Source organism: Chroicocephalus ridibundus, chromosome 1 (genome assembly GCF_963924245.1).
Source record: "Chroicocephalus ridibundus chromosome 1, bChrRid1.1, whole genome shotgun sequence".
Lineage (NCBI taxonomy): Eukaryota > Metazoa > Chordata > Aves > Charadriiformes > Laridae > Chroicocephalus > Chroicocephalus ridibundus.
This window is the reverse complement of record NC_086284.1, coordinates 159111264-159130665: the sequence shown is the minus strand read 5'-3', so window position 1 is coordinate 159130665 and position 19402 is coordinate 159111264. Positions and strand designations below refer to the sequence as shown.

The 19402-nt window shown below is 38.4% G+C and overlaps 1 protein-coding gene across 2 annotated transcripts; it reads right to left on the bottom strand.

The window, feature by feature from the left end:
* Positions 1-1626: 1626 nt before the first annotated feature.
* DRAM1 (DNA damage regulated autophagy modulator 1) lies at positions 1627-18544 on the bottom strand. Of its 2 annotated transcripts, none has more exons than XM_063320602.1 (7): positions 18195-18535; positions 12864-12931; positions 11394-11536; positions 7828-8005; positions 6720-6778; positions 5339-5431; positions 1627-3060 (listed from the first exon to the last, which is right to left on the bottom strand). In XM_063320602.1, the coding sequence occupies exons 1-7, from the start codon at positions 18350-18352 to the stop codon at positions 3016-3018; spliced, it is 744 nt and encodes a 247-aa protein (XP_063176672.1). In that variant the 5' UTR covers positions 18353-18535; the 3' UTR covers positions 1627-3015. The 2 variants fall into 2 exon arrangements, with proteins under 2 accessions (XP_063176672.1, XP_063176681.1); XM_063320611.1 differs by lacking the exon at positions 1627-3060 and adding an exon at positions 3075-4626 and having other exon boundaries at positions 18195-18544.
* Positions 18545-19402: the final 858 nt, after the last annotated feature.

Sequence of the window (19402 nt, the reverse complement as noted above, 5' to 3'; positions counted from 1 at the left end):
ATGGTCGCACTATATGGCACTATATGGCACTTCTCACCGGCTGAGAAGAAGCGGGAGAGAAGAGCAGCGCGAGTAACAGCGTCCTATGACAAAGTGGGTTTTAGGTATTTGGAGTCGACTGAGTTTCGTCCTTACGTGATTTGGAACTGTGATAGAGACCACAGTGGTAATATTTCATCAGTAGATCAAGCTGCACAACTTAGAAAAACGAGGCTTTGCACTTTTGGAAGGGGTAGAGAAATGATTTAGCATAATCACTAAAAATAACTGTCATGTGATTTACTGTAGTTTATGCAAAAGAAGTTTCTCAATCACTCACGATGGGCTGACAAATAGAAAACATCATGCAAACAGAGTGAAAACATTTCTAGCATAGCTCCCAAGAAAAAATAGCTACTTCTTGTTGCTAAGAAATGTGAAAATACAGAAAAAAGGGTCTGTTGCAAAGGAACAGCAGTGTACTGTGACACTATCTGTACTAACCTCCAGAGAACATTTGATTGTAAAAACGTTAAATAGCGTTACTTAACAAGAGTCATCTACCATCTAAGTGATACATCTTGGTGGAAGAAAATATTTTTCAATTGCGTGCAACATGTCAACTCATATTTCAACTGAAAAAATAATTAGGATCTTGACTGAAAAGCTGCCTGAAGACAGAGAATAATCAAAGTGTTTTCCATAGTTGTTCAGTGCACAAATGAAAAGGTAATAGTCCATTTTCTCCATCTGCATGTAGAGGCATGTTGATGTTTTTCGCCTAACGAATTAAATAAAAAGCAAACTGTTGGTGACGCATTCTTTTGGTCAGGACCGTAACTCCTATAAAAGCATACCACGATAAAGCTCAGAAAAATAGGAAGGATTTCATTCAGTAGTTCTTCAGTACTTCAATTAACATGTTGATTTCAGCAAATAATATTATCTTGATTCAGCCACTTTGAAAAAAAAATTTGTTGGGTTTTTTTTTCCCTTTAGGATACTATAAGCACTGTAAAGGTTGTCAGGCTCTATATGATTCTTTTGAGGACAGAGTACTACTAAGAGATTATGTGAACTCGTTTCAGGAGCCTTGTATTGGGATGAAGATTTAATGTTTTCTTACTGTTCTCTCACCTTGAAATGTGTGAAATTTATTGCGGTGATTTCCTGCCTAAATGAGAGCAATACAAATAATTCTTTTCCTGTTTAAGTGTACCTGGACTCACTGTAAAGACACGCTAATATTAGTTAAGGGTGAACTTCAAGTTAACGTAATTTATTTTATCCATGTAAAGGGTTTAGTAAATTGACGAGCTGAAAGCTGACATCATTTGAAATAACAACTTACAGCTCCTTACACTTTAAGAAAGCTAGGAATAAAAAGCAATAAAAGAACAATACACAATGCATTAAGAAATATGGTCTTTTCTTAACGTGGCCTTCAAAATAACAGGATGTCACTTTTTTGTGGTTGGTATACATTTTCTTGTATTTCTGATCTTTACTTGAAGGAATGTGTGCTCCTTGCAGGATACCTAATCAGCAAGACCTAAGTCTTGCATTTAGTCAGTACCAGATTTGGTTTTTAACATGATTGTAACTATAAACCTCTGCAAGATAACCCGAATACCACGAAAAGAAAATCTGCCAGTGAAAATCATTTGTACTATTTTTATTTGGAAGAACTTATAAAGAAAACATGGACTCTTTAAGTTGTGAAACAGCTGAATTTAACAGTTTAAAATACACATTACAGGAAATATCAACTGATGACTAGTCTTAAGACATCACTCTCCAAAACACACATTTATTTTATCTCATGGAAAATTATCAACTGAAAATCATCAATATTTGTGCATAAACTGTGACAGACTGTGGCAAATTTAATTTTCAGAGAACTTGATTGATAGCCAAGTGGTTAATGCACTAAACGGAGGTAGTGAATCAATCCACGAAAAGTCCCTTTTGCCTCCAGATACTTGTAACATCTGACCTCGCAATTAGTTCCTTTCCAAGTCTTTCATTACAGAAAAAAGTTTATAGCAGCAAATATGCCATATCTTCACTACAGAAGCTCTCCAGGATTATTTTTTTTTCTGTTTTATTTTTATATATATATATATATGTAAAACACCCATACACGTATAACTGAACACCTGAGAACTACTGGTGCCTCTTCTTGTTTTCCATTCACTCCCAATGACTTTTGGGAGGCCCTCTTCATTCCCTCACTGTAGGTTAAAACACAGGCTGGAAAACTTCTGCTTTGTATTAACCAAATTGCAGTAAGATTTCTCTTTAGTAGATAGTGCATAAATATAAATTTACTTCCTATTCCCACTTCTGTTTTAAGGTTCCTATGGCCAGCAGCGCATAAGGGGAAAAAAGGGGTAGACTTTTACAACATACATTGCAGTGATGATTAGAAAACATTTTTCAAGCAATGTAGTTTCAACTTCTCCTAGGATTTGCATTTGTATACAGTGTCCACCATCAGAAACATGGAGGATAGTTTTGTCATCTACTAACCCCAAGTTTCTCATCTTGAAGCAAAGATGCCCACTTCTGCTCACACCTTCCTCCACAGTCCTTGCAACTTAACAGAATAGGAATTCAGTCTTAGTGTTTTCCATTGTCTTTAGACTTTGCTAACCATTTGCAAAATGTACTTTCTCAAGTTTAAAACAAATGTTACTAATCAGACTCTTACAAATGAAAAAGTACGGGTATGTCCGAAAGGGAAGAGCTGAGATCAAAAGTCTTTAAATGACTTTTAAGAGCTTCTACAGATTGCTTCTATTACAGTATTTTTAATATATCAAACAGTATAAAAATTACAAAATATTGCAAAAAGGTAGCAGGAACATTGCTGTGAGTTTTTAAAATGTTATAGTGGTCGCTGTTATAGATGTTGCAGAGTTAATGGCATGGGTTCTTTATACAGCTTTTTAAATCCCTGTCCCTCTGCAACATTTTCTATAAGTAAAAAGAAACCTAGAGTATTCATATATAAAAAGAGAATTTTCTCCACTATCAGGAGTCTTCATGTATTTCTGTTGATATCCTTAAAGAAACTCTCTAAAAGAAAAACAAAGCAAGATCAGCTTAAGATAAACTAATTTTACAGTTCTGCAATATAAAGTACAAGGAGACAAAACAAAAAAAATATTTAAATGAAATACATACTGCGAGAAATAGAAAAAAAGGCTTATCTTTCTTAGAGTTTGGCAGTCAGTTTTTCTGAATTAATAGTTTGGTTTTCTGTGAGCACTGGTTAGGATAAAAGGAAGATAGAATCTAAACAAATCTTAGTCATTGTCAAACACTAACACTGGATTTCACATTATTTTATAGCCTGCAAATTAAAATGTCTGTATTTCTATTTAGTTTAATTCCATCACTTTCTCTTATTTATTATGTTCACAATATTTATACATAGTTATTCTTTCAATGTTGAACACTTTGGAATCTGTGTTCTGAAGCAGACTTATCAACCCATTTAACTTCTCTAAGGACTACAGCATTGTCTGCAAATGTGTATCTCCAAGGGAACAGTTTGACTTTTGACAAAATAGATATCATCATATATGTAGACATCAGGGGGTGATGGACTGGCAATAAATACCTCCTCCCAAAAATGGTAAATTTAATGATGCATACATTTCTGAATCGTACTACAATATGTCAGTTTTAGAAGGCAATCATATGCCTTTAATATAATGCATTGTGAAATTTTGAACAATTACTTATTTTTTTTAAAGCATTTTATTCTGGAGAACCTAGCCTTTGGGGTTTTTTGGTTGTTGTTTGTTTGTTTGTTGTTGTTTTTTTTTTTTTTTTAAATAAGGAAAAGTCCTACAGCCATGGTCTATTCAGTACTATCAGTCAAAAGTAAACGGGTGTAGAAATGTTTGCTATCGGTCAGCAAAATATATGTTAACTCTGAATTCTTAGTTAACAACTGATTTCTGTATATGCTTATGAAAGTTATATACAGATTATATGTAAGTATTAACCACTTCCATGCCGAGCAAGCACGTAAGTGAAGAAGCAAATAAATTATTTACAAAGTTTTACTTGATCTGATGTCAAACTTTGGTTTTATGCCAGAGGGCTTGGAGGGTTCTTGCTATTTTTCCTCCCTCCCCACATGCACGAATTCTGGATATGGTTTCCAGCAATTTATCACAGCACCAATTGGCTCACATATGTGTTCTCGATTATTAGTTCTACAGTTATGCAAGTGCTTGGATCTAGTTTTTGACTTTCTGGGACTTGTATGAGGCAATGGTATATAAGAAAGACATACGTATGGGGTATGACATCTACAGTTATTACACCTGAGTTAGTTCATCTTTGTAATTATGGTATGAAGCAGCAGTTCTCAGTCTTTTCTACCTCTTTAAGCTCTCTACTTCAGTCCTGCAAAGATACAACTACTTTATGTGTAAAACAAATGTCCAGAAGTCTGAGAAGGATAAGGAGGCCATGATCCTCCTAACACCTACAGTAATATCCAGGAGGTTTTGTCCTCAAATCTCCACCAGGCGCTTGCCATGAGCAATGGGTTTTTTTACGTTTTTTTTACAAGTTCTTTTGCCAAAGTTAAACCTCGCACATTGGTATTTTCGGCATTTTGTATCCCTGTACCAAACAAAACCACTATGAAACACTGCAGCTAGAACATGTTGTGTAAACAAGAATTGGCAAGGCAAAGCTTGGGAAAGTAAGTTCAAGGCATTCTTTTCATAAATCACATGAAAGTGTTTTCTTTCTAATTAATCTAATATTCTCTCTTCCTTAGAGTCAGGCTTGATGCATCACCAGATCCAGCTACCCAAACCAGAAGGTTTTCACGTCAATACTCTTCAGAAAGTATTTGATATTCTTTGCATTGTGAGGGAACACATATCAAAATGTGTATTTTTTTTTTTTAAAAAGGAAACATCTACGGTTGAAATGCATTGGATTACTATATAAAATCCCTCGAGTAGAAAGAAATGCAGTATTAGTTGCATCATTTATTTTGGTATTATATCACCCTTAAGAGGGCCTCTTTCTACAAAAAGTTTGGTAAATAAGTAAAAGATATGTACTGAATAATTTTCAAGGCCAGACACCTATTAAACTGATTTATTAAACTGATTTATTAAACTGACTTTTATGTTTGCTTTAAAAAAAACAAGGGGGAAAATATTCATTAGGTAGACAGAAATCAATTCTGTGACTGATAAAATTTGTTTCTGTATAGTTTTGGTATATCTAGCTGAGATAAACAATTGTAATTTTCTATTGCATTTGCTGTTATACAATTCATAGCACTTCTGAGTCCCTGATAAAATATGTAGATACCAACCTGAAAATCTCTAATGAACGTTAAAAAGAAGAAGATAAAACCAAAGGCCACTGTCCATTCACAGATCGCACTCAAAAAATGGTAAGTATAATCCTGATGGAATGAGACATAAAATAAATTTTCAGTTAAAACAGCTAAAAAAAATAACTGGGGAATGCTATAAAAACAGACGCTTCCTTCTGTAAATTCAACAAATACTTTAAGATTTACGACTCATCATCCCAATACCCTGTTGTATAAGAGTCAATTCTGATTTAGTGTTTACAGAATGGTAGGTATATTTATCAAGGCTGCATATGTTCCATTAAGCTACATGTCTTGTCCACTAACATAAAAAAATATGGCTTGAATATAATTTGCACCTGAAAAATTTAGTTCTTATGTGAAGGATACCAAAGTGCACATATTCAAAACTTTTACTCAGAGGCACTGAGTTCAGTAGTACTACCCCTTACAGTAAATTCTGACAATGTTTTAAAATGTCATACCCTTGGATGACAAGTTCCTGACAAGACCTTTGCTTTTAAGTAAAGTAGACCATCACAGAAAACCTATGTAATATGACACAAACAGAACGTGAAGAGTTTCTTAACATGCCATCAACAAATACACCATCTCTTTCAGTAAAAACATTTTCTCGTCCTTGCATCTCAAGTAAAAACAAAAACCTCAAGAGGCAGATATTATCAAGATTATCTGACTTGTGAAGGGTTATCTCACAGCAGCCTTGCCACTGTTTGGTTGAGGTACATTTGCCAAGTTTGCTTTTATTAAGCTCTTCAAGCTGGATACGCTCTGCATTATTTAACCTGTTTTTTGAATGTGGCATGTGGCAAAAGTTTGTCCAAAAAGAAAACTTACCTGATGTTGACTTGAGTATGCTTGGGTTGGACCTCCAATGTTTATCACAATAGTAAAGATTATTTAATAAAGAATGGTGAAAAAGCTGAGAAAACCAATGTTGTAAAAAACCTCAAAAATGTCAGAATCAAATTGGTCTTTCATGTGTAAAGTTAATTTTCAAGAAATATAGCTATAAAAGGAAGCAGAACAACTCACTTCCAGAATATTTTTTTTTAAATAACTTCTTCTACGAGTAAGTTTCAAATGCTTGGTTAAAATGAAAGTCTAACTCTCAGAAGATTTACCCATCTGTGACAAGTTTTCTTACCCAAGCCACAGACAATTTTCTAATGAAGAACTAACTGGAAACCAGTGTTGCATAAATCGGTGAGATTTCACTTATCTGTTCATGATAATGTACTGTTTAAAGTCTCTGAAGTGTTTGTAATGCTGTACACTTTTAGATAAATAGATAAACATAACAGTGTACATCAAACAAAATGTTACAGGGTAAGTTGGCTACCTAATGAGATTTTACCTTTTCATCTGGAGTCCAATCAATTTTCGTCATGGAAATCTGTGAAGCAAATACAATCACTGGGAAAAAGTGTAAAGGAAACTATAAAAGTTTAGTGAGTAATAGTGAAAACACCTGCTTATAAAAAAAGACCCCAGCTTCCCCTTCTGTAACACAGGAGATCCTGAATAATCAGAATAACAAATCAAAGTTTTAAGAAGGCAAGTAAATGAAACACATTATTGAAGGATAACTGACAGCAGCAATCCAAACAAATTGCTGCACAAATAAATGTTTCTGCAAGTTCTTCCAAAGTACAGAGGGTAAGGGGAGACACTCCAAAACGTAGATCACATTCATGATTGAGAACTGTGGGAGCAGAGTCTTGCATTGTTGGAAAGGGAACCATGTTGGTTTCCATTGGTTCACAACAGGTGCCTTGATATATTTGTACAACTTTCTCTCAGGACTGGGGCCCTCTTTAAAAGCCCTTACACAGCTGCTGAAATCAAAAGCAGGCTGTAACTGTCTGGCTGATGTGATGATCTGCTGCGACCACTTTTCAACACTGGCAGATCACCTAAAGACCAGTAAAATCAATGGGATGACTCTGATTTCAGCAGGCTGTGGGAAAAGCCGGGAAGTGTCTTGACTGTGTCTCTAGACGAAGCATCTAGTGAAGACAGGAATTGATAAACAGGATCGAAAGCACCTGCTTAGGCTTGCAGGAAATCTTCTATATGCCAACTGTATTTTATATGTCTGTCTCTCCCCATACCCTCCTTCAAATGAAGGAGGCTGGAAAGTTGGTCTAGTTGACTTGCTGAGGTCCCTTCCTATCTGAATTATCATATGATCTTATGAAGAAAAATGGGGCATTAGTTTTAAATATACCACTGAAAGAAGAGATACAGCTTTTTAGAAGGACTCATCTTTCTGCTATTAATGGTGTCTCGATGGTGCTATTCATGGTGCTATTAATGCTATATGCGTTATTATAGCAGAAATATTAGAGAGCCCTAAGCAAAAATTGTAATCTCATTTTCATCCTTTATCAGCAGTGGTTTAACTTAAAATGAATATCACGAATGCATAAAGGGAAAACAGTGGGATACACCAAAAAGGATACTGGGAATGAAAGCAATGCATGATATTACAGATATGGCCATCCTTATGTGACACACAAAGTAAGTGTTCCATTGTGGACAGGACTTGTAAGAGATTATAGACTGAAGTGTAATGTATACAACACCCGAGCCAAATGCCACCAAAGCTCCTATGTCATGGACACTGGGAACAGCCAGCTCCTGGAAAGAGAATCAGCACAATGGTTAGTTGCTACTATTTGTACAGTGGTAGGAATCAAAGAGCCCTTGGCAGACACTAGACACGTTATGTTGGGCATGTGCAAGCAATGGGAAACGGTCCCTTCTCCCAACAGTCTACACTGGGAAGACGAAAAGAAAAAGAGCAGCTCAGAGGTAAACTAACCATGTCCAAAGCCACCAGGTCAAAGTGCTTTCCTGTGTTTACATAAAAGCGTAGATCAATTTTAGTGCTGTTCAACAGTTGGTCTATTACCAATTAATGTTTCAACAAACAGGAACTGGCCTGTGCTTTTCTTAAGAAGTTCCTATACATCCTTTTTTCCTTTACTCTGCCAAAGATTTTCATCCTTTTGCATTGAAAGTCTAATCTGCATTTGTGTGGCCATACTGTAACTAACAGTAAAGTTTCATGGGAGCTCTTCTAAATAGTCACTGCTATAACTCTGTTGCCTGCCCTCCAGTGGCCAGCCACAAGGCTCCAGGAAATAAGTCAGCAGAAAATTATTTATCTATTTAAAAAAAAAAAAAGTGTTACCTAAAATAAGGTCTTCATATGAAGGTCTTACGCTGTCAGTCTTTTGAATTATTCAGCCCTCACCCTTCCCCACATCATCAGCCACTTTTATTCAAGTTCCACAACAGGTATAAAGTGTGTATAAAATTCCAGTAACAGTATATGTGGCCTATATTTTTGTAATACCCTACCTATGGAAGATTCTCTCCTTTAAAACACAAACAAGCAGAATATCCAGTAATAAAACAGCTGAAGATTCCAGAGAAATTATTGTATTCTAAATGTTTCGAAAACCTACAAATACAAAGTTATGCCACCTTGGAATCCAATATCAGACAGACAAGTTAGCTTTAAAGCTCCTTTCTGTCACCAGAGCATAGCAGAACATGTGCTATGATTGACCTACTACAGTTCTTAGTGATTCATGAAAACACATCTACATCTTTTCATTACATATTTTAACACCTTTCCTGCCTGGAGGGCACTGTTTTCTTTGTCTTGTAATAGTGATTATGTTCACATGCTCTTTTTATTTTTTTTCCCCTGTGCTTTTCTTTCCACTCATTCCCTTCTAACTGTCTGTGATGTATTAAGGAAGAAATTCTTTACTGTGAGGGTGGTGAGGCAGGAAAACAGGTTTCCCAGGGAAGTTGTCAATGCCCCATGCCTCGAAGTTTTCAAGGCCAGGCTGGATGAGGCTTTGAGCAACCTGGTCTAGTGGGAGGTGTCCCTGCCCATGGCAGAGGGGTTGGAACTAGATGATCTTTAAGGTCCCTTCCAACCCGAACCATTCTGTGATTCTGTGTGTGATTAAATTGTGTCAGATTTTAAGGCATGTTCCTCACACAGGTATTTAAGTGGTATCTCATCTATACTTGCATTTTCTTCACCTCTGTCCCACTTTTTGCCTTCCATATAGGAATGACAGGATTTGGTATGGAAAGCATTAAGCAAGTGTAACTGGTTTTTTTTGCATTTAGCCCCATACACAATATATAGAACTCTTCTAACATGGCTCTCATGATTGCTCCTGTCAAACTGCCACAGCTTCCCTAAAAAGCCCATCACACTGAACCCTTACAGAACTTGGGAAATGTTGCTACATCTGAAGCAGTAAGCCCCCTATGCTTTCTAGTCAAAGACAGGAAGATCTCTCTTTAGTCATCTCTCTTTAACACCTAACAGGCAAAACCAGACCTGTTAAGACCTGGGGTTTTGCTTTGCCTTATCGTTTAAGTGGTACAAATCTCCAGCAAATCTCATAGCCTCTTCATGTCTTAGTTATTCTACTGGTAAAATGGGGATAAAAGTGTACTGTTCACTAGTTGTACATTATACAGTTAAAAGACCGAAGACTTGCATGCCACCATTTCCATCTTCCTGGGCAATTAAGCACGCTCAGAAATCTTCCAGATCAGATCCTTAGCTAGATTAGATCCTTACTGTGGTCTGAACCCTTTCTACAAACTGCACCTAACATGCAAAGTAAGGTCAAAGCAGAGGAAAGAGAAATTAGGAACTGGCAATGTGATACAATATAGATTAGATAAGAACCAATGTTATAACTGTCAAGGTGGCCCTTTGGAAACTTTATGTTTGAAATTTCTGCTTTCCTGACTCTCCCAAATTATTTTGCATTCCTGTTTTGTCTTTTCCTTATTGAAGCTGAGTTTGTTCTCTATTTCAGTCAAGCAACACTGTTCCACATCAACTAACTTTTTTATGCCACATATAAATCTAATCAAGAAGAGCACAGGTATTTAAAATTAGAATAGCATGTTCAGAATAGACTGCAGTTCCTGTAGTGTTTCCAATCCACACACACTGCCTGGAGGAAAAACTAAAAAAAAGATATTGGCATAAGGCAGAGTTTTCTGTCTGAAAACACCGCATGCAAAATTGTATTGGCTGATGAAGGTCTGACAATCTTTATTTTCAATTTCTCTATATCTTGTCAGGTCACTATATGAGCACATTATTTTAAAAAGTGTTCCTCAAGGTACACCATCCTTTAAAAGAAAGAATTCATCTGTTTCCACTGATTTAAAGGCAATATCTCAAACTAACTGCCAATTAAATTTGACTTGATTCTTAGCTGAAGTTTTCAGTGCAGTTGTCCTAATACATTCTTGTGCCATAATCTACTCTGTTACATGCTTCCTCACAAGAAAATGTGAAAAGAATAATCTGTTTCAATATTTTTCCTCTCTATTGAATTTTCTTTCAGACACCGAGGGCTGAAAGTCATCTTCAATTTACAATCAGATGTCTTATCCTTTCTGGCAAAGTAAGCGGTAATTCTACATGTCTCTACTAAAAGACTTAACATGCTGTTATGCCATCTCCTACAGACTCCAAACAATGGGCTAATATTGTGCTCAATGTTCTAACCTGCCAGATAAATCTAGTTTATTCCGTAGAAAATGCCGCTCGTGTGTGTGCCGTCATTCAGGTAACAATACAGATGCTTTTGCTAGTCTGACTTATTCTTCCCTACCTGACTGTAAACAAATCAAACTGCGAATAGCAAAGCCTTTTTACAGCAAAATTTTCATAGTAAAAATTTTACAGCAAAAGCATCTATATTGAGTTGTTTTCTAGTACAGACATCACAAGACAAGTACACACAAACCCCCTCACTGACATAACTGTATAAGCAAAAAATCTAGTTTATAGGAAGAAAGCAAATCTGTCTTTTTAAAGATAGTGAAAAAAGACAGAAGCAAGAAACACAATCTTACTCCATTTGCCAAGGATCCACACTGGGATAATGTTAACCACTCTGATCTATTTGATTTTTTAACTGCTAAAACAACTTTAGTCTAATTTATGATATGAATTTTAGGGTCATACCTGAAAAGTTGCAACTATGCCCATTCCAATACAGCCCATGAATCCAATACATAATGAAAACACGTTGCACGAAGACCTAACAAAGTGCGATGACTCATTTTGCTTCTCTATTAATAAATATCTGATGTACATTGTAATTACCGCTGAAAAACAAAAAATATATATTTTGTTCAATTATCATGTATTGCTTACACTTTAAGACCTTGCCCTGCAACACATTTGCATACAGAATAAAATTATAAGCATCATACAATAAATAATACTGCCTTTAACTCTGCTGGGATGAAGAACAAAGGTAGTGAATTTCTGATGTATTACTTTCAGATAGAACTATCTTTATTTTAGTCTTAATATCACACATCAATGCTATCTAGAAAGAACTGCACATCACTTCAAGAAAAACACTCATTTAAATCACATTCTCCTGTGTGTTTTAGGCACAGAGGCATTGGCATTCCACGTTAGGAACAGCTATTACAGGGAGATGAACCATAAGATAGAACTAGGAGAATTTATTCGGCTCTGATATGCAGTCTTGTACCAGAACTACATCTCCTTATTAATGGATGCCCTGAAGAATTAATACATTTTTGCAGAGTGTAAGCAGAAAAAAATATAACTAGCTGTGTATCCAGAAAATATTTTCAAAGCTTTTGGGCCAATTCTAGCTGCTCTTTAGCACAAGAGAGTCCCCAAAACCACTACACATGGATTTTACTGCAGCCTACGTGACCCTAACATGCAGTTCACTCCTGATAAAGACCCCTACTGAATTAGAAGGTTGTGGTTCATGAGGATATAATAAGCTGTAGACTGGATTCCACAGTTCAATAACACAGAACATAGTTTCAGTCTATCTACAGTTGGAAAAATAAATCAGGTAACTTCATCCAGGCACTGTGAGGTTACATTAAACACACCAAGATAGTGTGACTGAACGAGGCTCTTAGAAAAGGTAAAATATGTGATTTTTACTTTGCATGAAGGCCAACATGGACTACATGTACACAGAAGTACAGAGTTCTTGATCCTCTAGAAGTGAATAGAAAATGCCAAACTTCCTGATTCCAGTCCAGTAGACCTTTAGTGGAGTAAGCATCTTGCAGAGGAAACCAAGTGTTGTTTCAACACTGCTCTTCCCTTTGCTGCAGCATCCTAGAACATAATGCCTCCCTACATTGAAGATACGGTTTTTGCAAAGTAATTATGCCATCCTTCTTCCACTTTTTATTTCCAGCTGCATTGACTACTTTGCACTGATGAGGTGCTCTTAAGAGACAGAAGTGCCTCTAAGCCTGCATTTACTGACCCTAAGGAGCTGGCCCTCTAGACACTAATTCCATTTATCTGATACTACATTTTGACTGTGGAATAATTTTTCTGCAGAATATTGTATTTCTATGGACTTCAACATAGCTTTTTCTAGTTTTCATTTTTTTGCTGTGTTCAAACCAAGTACCTTATACATACCTAAAAGTGCTGAAATATTAATCATAAAACCAAAGATACCACTCTCTGGGGGTTTAGTTCCAGTGTCACTAGAGTAGAAAGAGAGAGAAAATAAAAGTTAATTGAGATCCATGAAACATGAGACGTACACATGAAACCCCAAGAGAAACGTAACTCGCGTGAACTGCTGCTACGTGCATAAGACGTTTAAATGTATAAATTGGAATGTCACCCGCTGCATGCTTAAGCTCCATTTGTAGCACTGAACCTTTCTTTTTAGAAAGAAATCGTATTTTTATAGTATACTATTTGAACTGTATTTCTTCCTTTTCCATATGCAATATGCAGAGATGTGACATAGCAATACTTTGCTCATGAATGACAAAAATGATTACATAAATGACATTTTAGAAATGACATTTCTTTTATCTGCTAAACTAACACTGTGATAGAGTAAAACATATCTAATGGCATTCAGTATCGTATGATGTGAGAGAATTTGGCTTTATTTCCTGATTTATTTGAAAGGACTTTACCGCAGCAGAGCAATTGCGTTCCAATGCCTGGGAGCGTTCCTAGGCAATGTTTAATCTACTAATATAGATACAGTTTAAGAGTACTCTAGGCCCAAGGTGGTGTAAGTCTTCTGCTGAAGCAATTCACCCTCATAGGGGATAATTAGAAGTTCACTGGGACAGACAGAGCATGAGTGTGAGAATATCCACAGAATTTCTACACATACATACATGCATACATATACATGAAAAACATATAAATACAAAAAATATGTTACGTAGAAAATGGAATACCTTCATCATAGAATCCTTTTCCCTCTTTTCCTTACATATGTGCAAACAGCCAGAAAATAACCACACCAGAGAATGCCCTTTCCTTGCAGGAAGGACATACTCCTGGGAGCATGTGGGTTCAAGTCCCCTCAAGCAGGACTCTTTTATACAAGGTGAGTGCTCTGTTGAAATAAGAATATTGTGATGTCATCACCTCTTGACACTATTTTTTCTTGTCTAATGTACAACCAGTTGAGGATATCTATTTGATCAGGCTCTGTTGGTCAAGCCAATGGAAAACATGTAGCTCATAAATATTTACACAATTTGGGTATTATTATCACCAGTACCAAGAGGCATGATTGTGTATGTAAACAGAGGTACCCAAGGAACTCAACTGTCAGAAACGTAAACACATAAGGGTCTTGGCTTATGCCAAAGTTTAGTGGAAACTGAGCAAAGATTCTGAGAATGAAACTTTCTCCTAGGTGTATGATGGGACAAGTAGGTACTAGCTAGAGATTCTTCTTGTGTGATTCAAGGTGAATAGTCTTCATTCCAATGGTGAGGCTGGATTAGTTTCCAGTGCTAAACTTCCAAACCCACCACCTAGAGCAGCCAAAATGACAGGTGCGCAGCATGAATACCTGTGCTCTTAACACCCAAAAGAGAAAGCACTCTGTACGAAAGCCATCATTCTTAAAGAAATATTTTGATACTTTTGTTAACTTCAAGCTAGAAGAGTATGACCACATCAAAAGATTTAATTTTTTAGAAATTATATTCTCTCACAATCCTCTTCTATGTTATAGAAGCATTTGTGTAATCAGTTGCTAAAATGATATATCAAGAACAGGAGGAAAGGAGAATCCTTTTCTGTGGAAAAACTGATGCAAAAATTAGAGAAAAATCTTGTATTTCTTCTGACTAGATTGGTTCCAAATTCTCAGACAGCAAAAGCTTGGACCAGGCTTTTAGACAAGTTTTTACAACTTCTCAGGCATTAAGAATCCCTATTCATCTGTATTTTCTTGTTGTAATGTTTTCTGAAGACTTGCTCCAGCTTGTACTCTGTATTAGTCTTGTTTCTCTTTGATAGTGGAATTGATGAAAACTGTACAATAACTCTCATTTTTTTGTTTGACACTTCTGAAAATCATCTCAATCCATGCTTCATTTAGCCCATTTTTTAACCTTGAACCTCACATCTTTTCCTCATGTTTCTGGAGTGTTTTCATAAATATGACAAAGTACTCCATTTAAAAAGTGGGCCACTTGTGACAAACCAGAAACTGCTCTATGCTAAGTACAGGACTGTGATCACTTCAAAGCTTTTGAAGGACTTCAGGTGAAAAGAGAGTGGAATCGGCACATGCAAAGAAAGGCATCTGAAGTTTTTGGAACACTTCACATCATGAGAGCAATGCAAATAACCTGAAATTGGACTGAACTCCATTCATTTTTTAATTAAAGCTTTTCTCAAGCTAAAGCTTTATAGGTGAGTTTTGCTATTGTTGATTTTTAAACTCAATATCTTAAATGTACAAACTTTCAAGAAAGTTTGTACCAAGAATACTATACCATATCTAAAATGTATTTACAAAGTACTGCACTGCACTTTTAAGGACACAATCTTTTTAATCCCAAATTTCCCACTAAAAAATCCCTGAAGCTAAATGAAGACGTAGGTACATTTTTGTTTTACTTCTGGTCTGTTGCTTTGAAAAAAGTAACAAAAAAAAAAAAGTATTCTGCAACAGTTACTTTCTGCTCCTGAAAAAGAAAAACGAAAATGGCACTGGCACATATGAAACAAAAAAATGTGCTCACTTCTTTGCAATAGTGGATAGGTAAGCACAAGCACCATGGAAAAGATGAGGAACCCGCTATGAAAATGACAGCATTTGTGTCACTGTCTCCCGTAGTAGAATTCTACAAACAGTCTAACAGTCTTCTGAAGTGTGGAAAGACAAAAAGGTAGAGAAGACAGGGAAGAAATATTTTAGGGCCACAAGACTAAGACTCATAATCATCAAATTTTCTTCACGGCCATCATAAACTACTTGTGTCCAAACTGAAGTCCCAGATTTTTAAAGTAGGAAGACTATATTCTGCCTAAAGGGATTCTGATTGATCCAGAGGTACTAAATGACAGCAAATACCTTAAGAAAAATGCCCTTTACTCTTTCACTGAGAATTCAAACCACCAAACAGCCACCCTGCACATCCCAATTAGCTTGGATTTTGAGTAGTATGAGCAAAAGCATTAATTTGGGCACAACCTAATCATCTTTTAGGCTTCAGCTGCTAGAAAAAAATAAAATCAGATTCAATTTTATCCACCCAGTAATGTATTTATATGGTTTACTTGATGAGACATCAGCACAGGTTCAATGACAAATTTATATATGGTCTTTCTCCTGCTGTGACAGCTGTCACATGGTAAACAAAATTAACAAATTACCTCAAAGGCATACACAGAGTACCTGAGGAATGTAAATAAGAATTACAGAAATGCTGACCTAAAATTTGTCTGTATTCTTCTCCTTTGTGTAACTGGAATTTCCCCAGACAAGCTCTATTTAATTTTTATAGTTCATTTTAAGATATTGCACAACTGAAATGTTGCAACATTCTTCCTCTTTCTTTTTTATCACTCTCAGTTTTACTAAATCATGTTCTTAATCCCATGATTCAGCTTCTTAGGCTAAAGCAATGACCTACAAAATAAGAATATGAACTATGGTATGACTATTGGCCCGAGTACTTAGAAGGAATATTACTCCCAAGTGCACCTTCTACAAAGATCATATGCTTAGACCATACACCTTTAGAATTATTACAGATTGTTCACCAACAGTCGATGTATATCCTTAGTCCAAATGTTGTGTTAAGAATTTAAAATAAATAAGTCTTTTAAAAAACTTTACTAGCAAATGCTGAGGGCCTGAAATGTGAGTGGGTTTGGGTTTTCTGAAATCACTGACACAGCCCCATATGTCTTTAGTTTTTTTAGGACACGTGGACATTTATTGTGATTCCTTAGTTAAAGGATAAGAATGATTTTTTCAGCGAGATGTTCAGTTAGTTTGATACAACTATGGCAGCTGTGATACATACATCAGAATTACATAGCTGTTACTTGTAGGTTTGGTCTACCTCTTTAAAAAGAATGACACACAATTGAGATATCTGGGCTGTCAAAAACTTGACTGCAAACAGAATTACACAGAAAAAAATCATCCTGTTCTCATGTATTTTATTCAAGGACATGGATTCAACATAAGAAACATCATTTGTCAAATTTTTTACTACAGGACGTCAGAATCCATCGGAGCACAAACCATGTACTGAGTGTGGATATGGTTATATTAAATGGTTTATTTTTTTTTCTTAATAATGGATAAATTGCACTGGTTACAAGCATTTCTGTGTCAGTAAAACTGTGTATGTAATCAAGGAAGAGCATGAGTATAACCACAACTGTTAATAAGGCAGTAGGGTATTTGTGCATGTACAAGACCAAGGCTTTCCAAGAGCTGAGTGCAGATTTGGGCAGATAAACTTAGAAGTTTGGCTAAGATAAGCATGAAGCCCAACTTTCTTAGGCTCGATTTGAATGAAGCTCAACTTTCTTGTGGGTTGTGGTGTCATTTGCACCACCTCGCTTATGATGACAGACCCTAATTTTCAATCAAATTTATGTGTATGTACAAATCAACTTAGCAGTCTTCTGAAATTATGCATGTCCATAAAGTCCTTCAAGGAATTAGGTCTTGATGTATCTTTAAACACATATTTGAAAATTTATTTTAGATCCTCTATATATCAGAGACCACCCCTGGATTTCTGGCTTACCTTTAATCTATTAAGAGCTAAATAGTAGTAATTTCACAGTTCAGGTTTAAATATTAACATAATACATAAACAATGATTTATACAGAACTATGCTTAAATGACTGAGGTTATAGAAGAGAGATGCCACTCATCTCTCGGGGAGTCTTTCACACCCATTGCTTCTATGATGAAATCTTAAAAAAGCATGTTTGTGGGTGTGCGTGTCCTACAAAACCTATTGCAGGGCTTCGAGTCCTGTCACCACCTGGTGCACTTTGGCCCAGTTATGGAATTATAGAATCAAAACTGCATTTCCACCACTTAATCCTTAACTTTTGCTAGGATCGCGCCTGCGGCACACCTTGGCTCCAGCCAACAACTCTTTCAGGTCCTTTCTACCATATCCATCAGCGCTGGGGTCCCACGGCTCTCAGCGAGGCCGGGGTGCCAGAGGCGTGATGGGTGACAGGAGGGCACAGCGTGTCCCTGCTCTGCCTGAGGGATACGAGGGATCATGGGGAGGCCCTGCCACCACTGCCCCCCCCCCCCCCCCGCGGGGGCACCCCACATCCACACCGTGGGGCAGAAGGAGACGGGGAGCAGGCGGTGAGGGAGTCCCTCAGCACCTCCTGGCTAAAGCCACCGCCTCACACAGCCCGGGCGTCACCCCCCGCGCCCCGCCGGCACCTCAGCCGACCCTCCCTCCCCCCAGCCCTCCCCGCCTCACCTGATGTAGGGGACGAGGGGCTCGACGTGGCCGGCCAGCACGGCGATCACATAGGAGATGATGAAGGCGGCCGAGGACCAGCTGACCAGCAAAGCGGGGACGAAAGCCACGCCGGGCATGCAGCACAGCATCGCCGGCGGCTGCCTTACCCCGGCCATCAGTGGCTGGGGCGGCAGCGCCCGGCCGGGCTCGGTGGCGGTGCCCTGAAGTCACGGACTGTGACCCGAGGGCTTGCGGGACGCACCCCCACACCCCGGACGGTTCCCGCCCACCCTCCCCTGCCAGGCAGCGGCGCTGTCACCTCCGGCAGCCCCCGGGGGCGCCCCGCTGCCTGCAGCTGTCCCTTCGCTTTCGATTCTCCTCAGCGTTCCCCCCCTGGGGGCAGCGCCCGGCGCCCGCCCCGCCCGCCGCCGCTAACGGCCGCCAACGGCTAGCGGTGGGGAGAGAGGGGGGCCGGCCCGGGCGGGTTGCTACCGTTCGCCTTTCACCTGTGGCGGCACTTCGAAAGGGCTTCGGAGACTTTCTTATCGACGCCGAAAAGTCTCCGCGCAGCCCCGGCCCCGGGCGGTCTCGGTCGCTGCCGGCCCTCCGGGCCTCACAGGCCCCGGTCGGGGGCACGGAGGCGGGCTGTGCTGCCGGGGGCCGCTTGGCAGGGCCTAAAGCGGGGGGTGTCTCGGTGGTTTGTGCGATCAGAGTTAGCTTTAAATGGGAAGGGCCTCAAAATGCAGTGTTTGGCCTTATGGCTGTGGGCTTCGCAGCCTGCCCTCGCTGGGAGGCCGGCTGCGCTGGCGAGAAGGCCGCAGGGTCTTGGCGGGGCAGCAAGGCCGGGAGCTGGGGCAGAGCCTGTCCCCGTCGGGGAGGTGGAGCCGTGGGGTACGAAGGGTCTAGTTGTGGAGTCCTACACAGTACAAAACTCAGCCAGCTTGGACGCATGCTTCAAGCATGTGATGTGGCCTTGACTTGCACATCTTCTGGGGGATTCACTTTTTCACACGCTCTGGGGGAAACCACAGTTTAGTTCAAACTCATGGCATGTTCCGCATTTTGGCTTTGGTTTAACCTGAAGCCATGGAGCATCTGTCAAGGTTCTTTGTATTTCCTTCAACTGCTCATATTTATCTGCCTTCCAAACCAACATTGTACGGCCACCATTCTGAAACACAGACAAATACCTTCATACTCCTCTTCATCTCCTTGCAAGTTATATT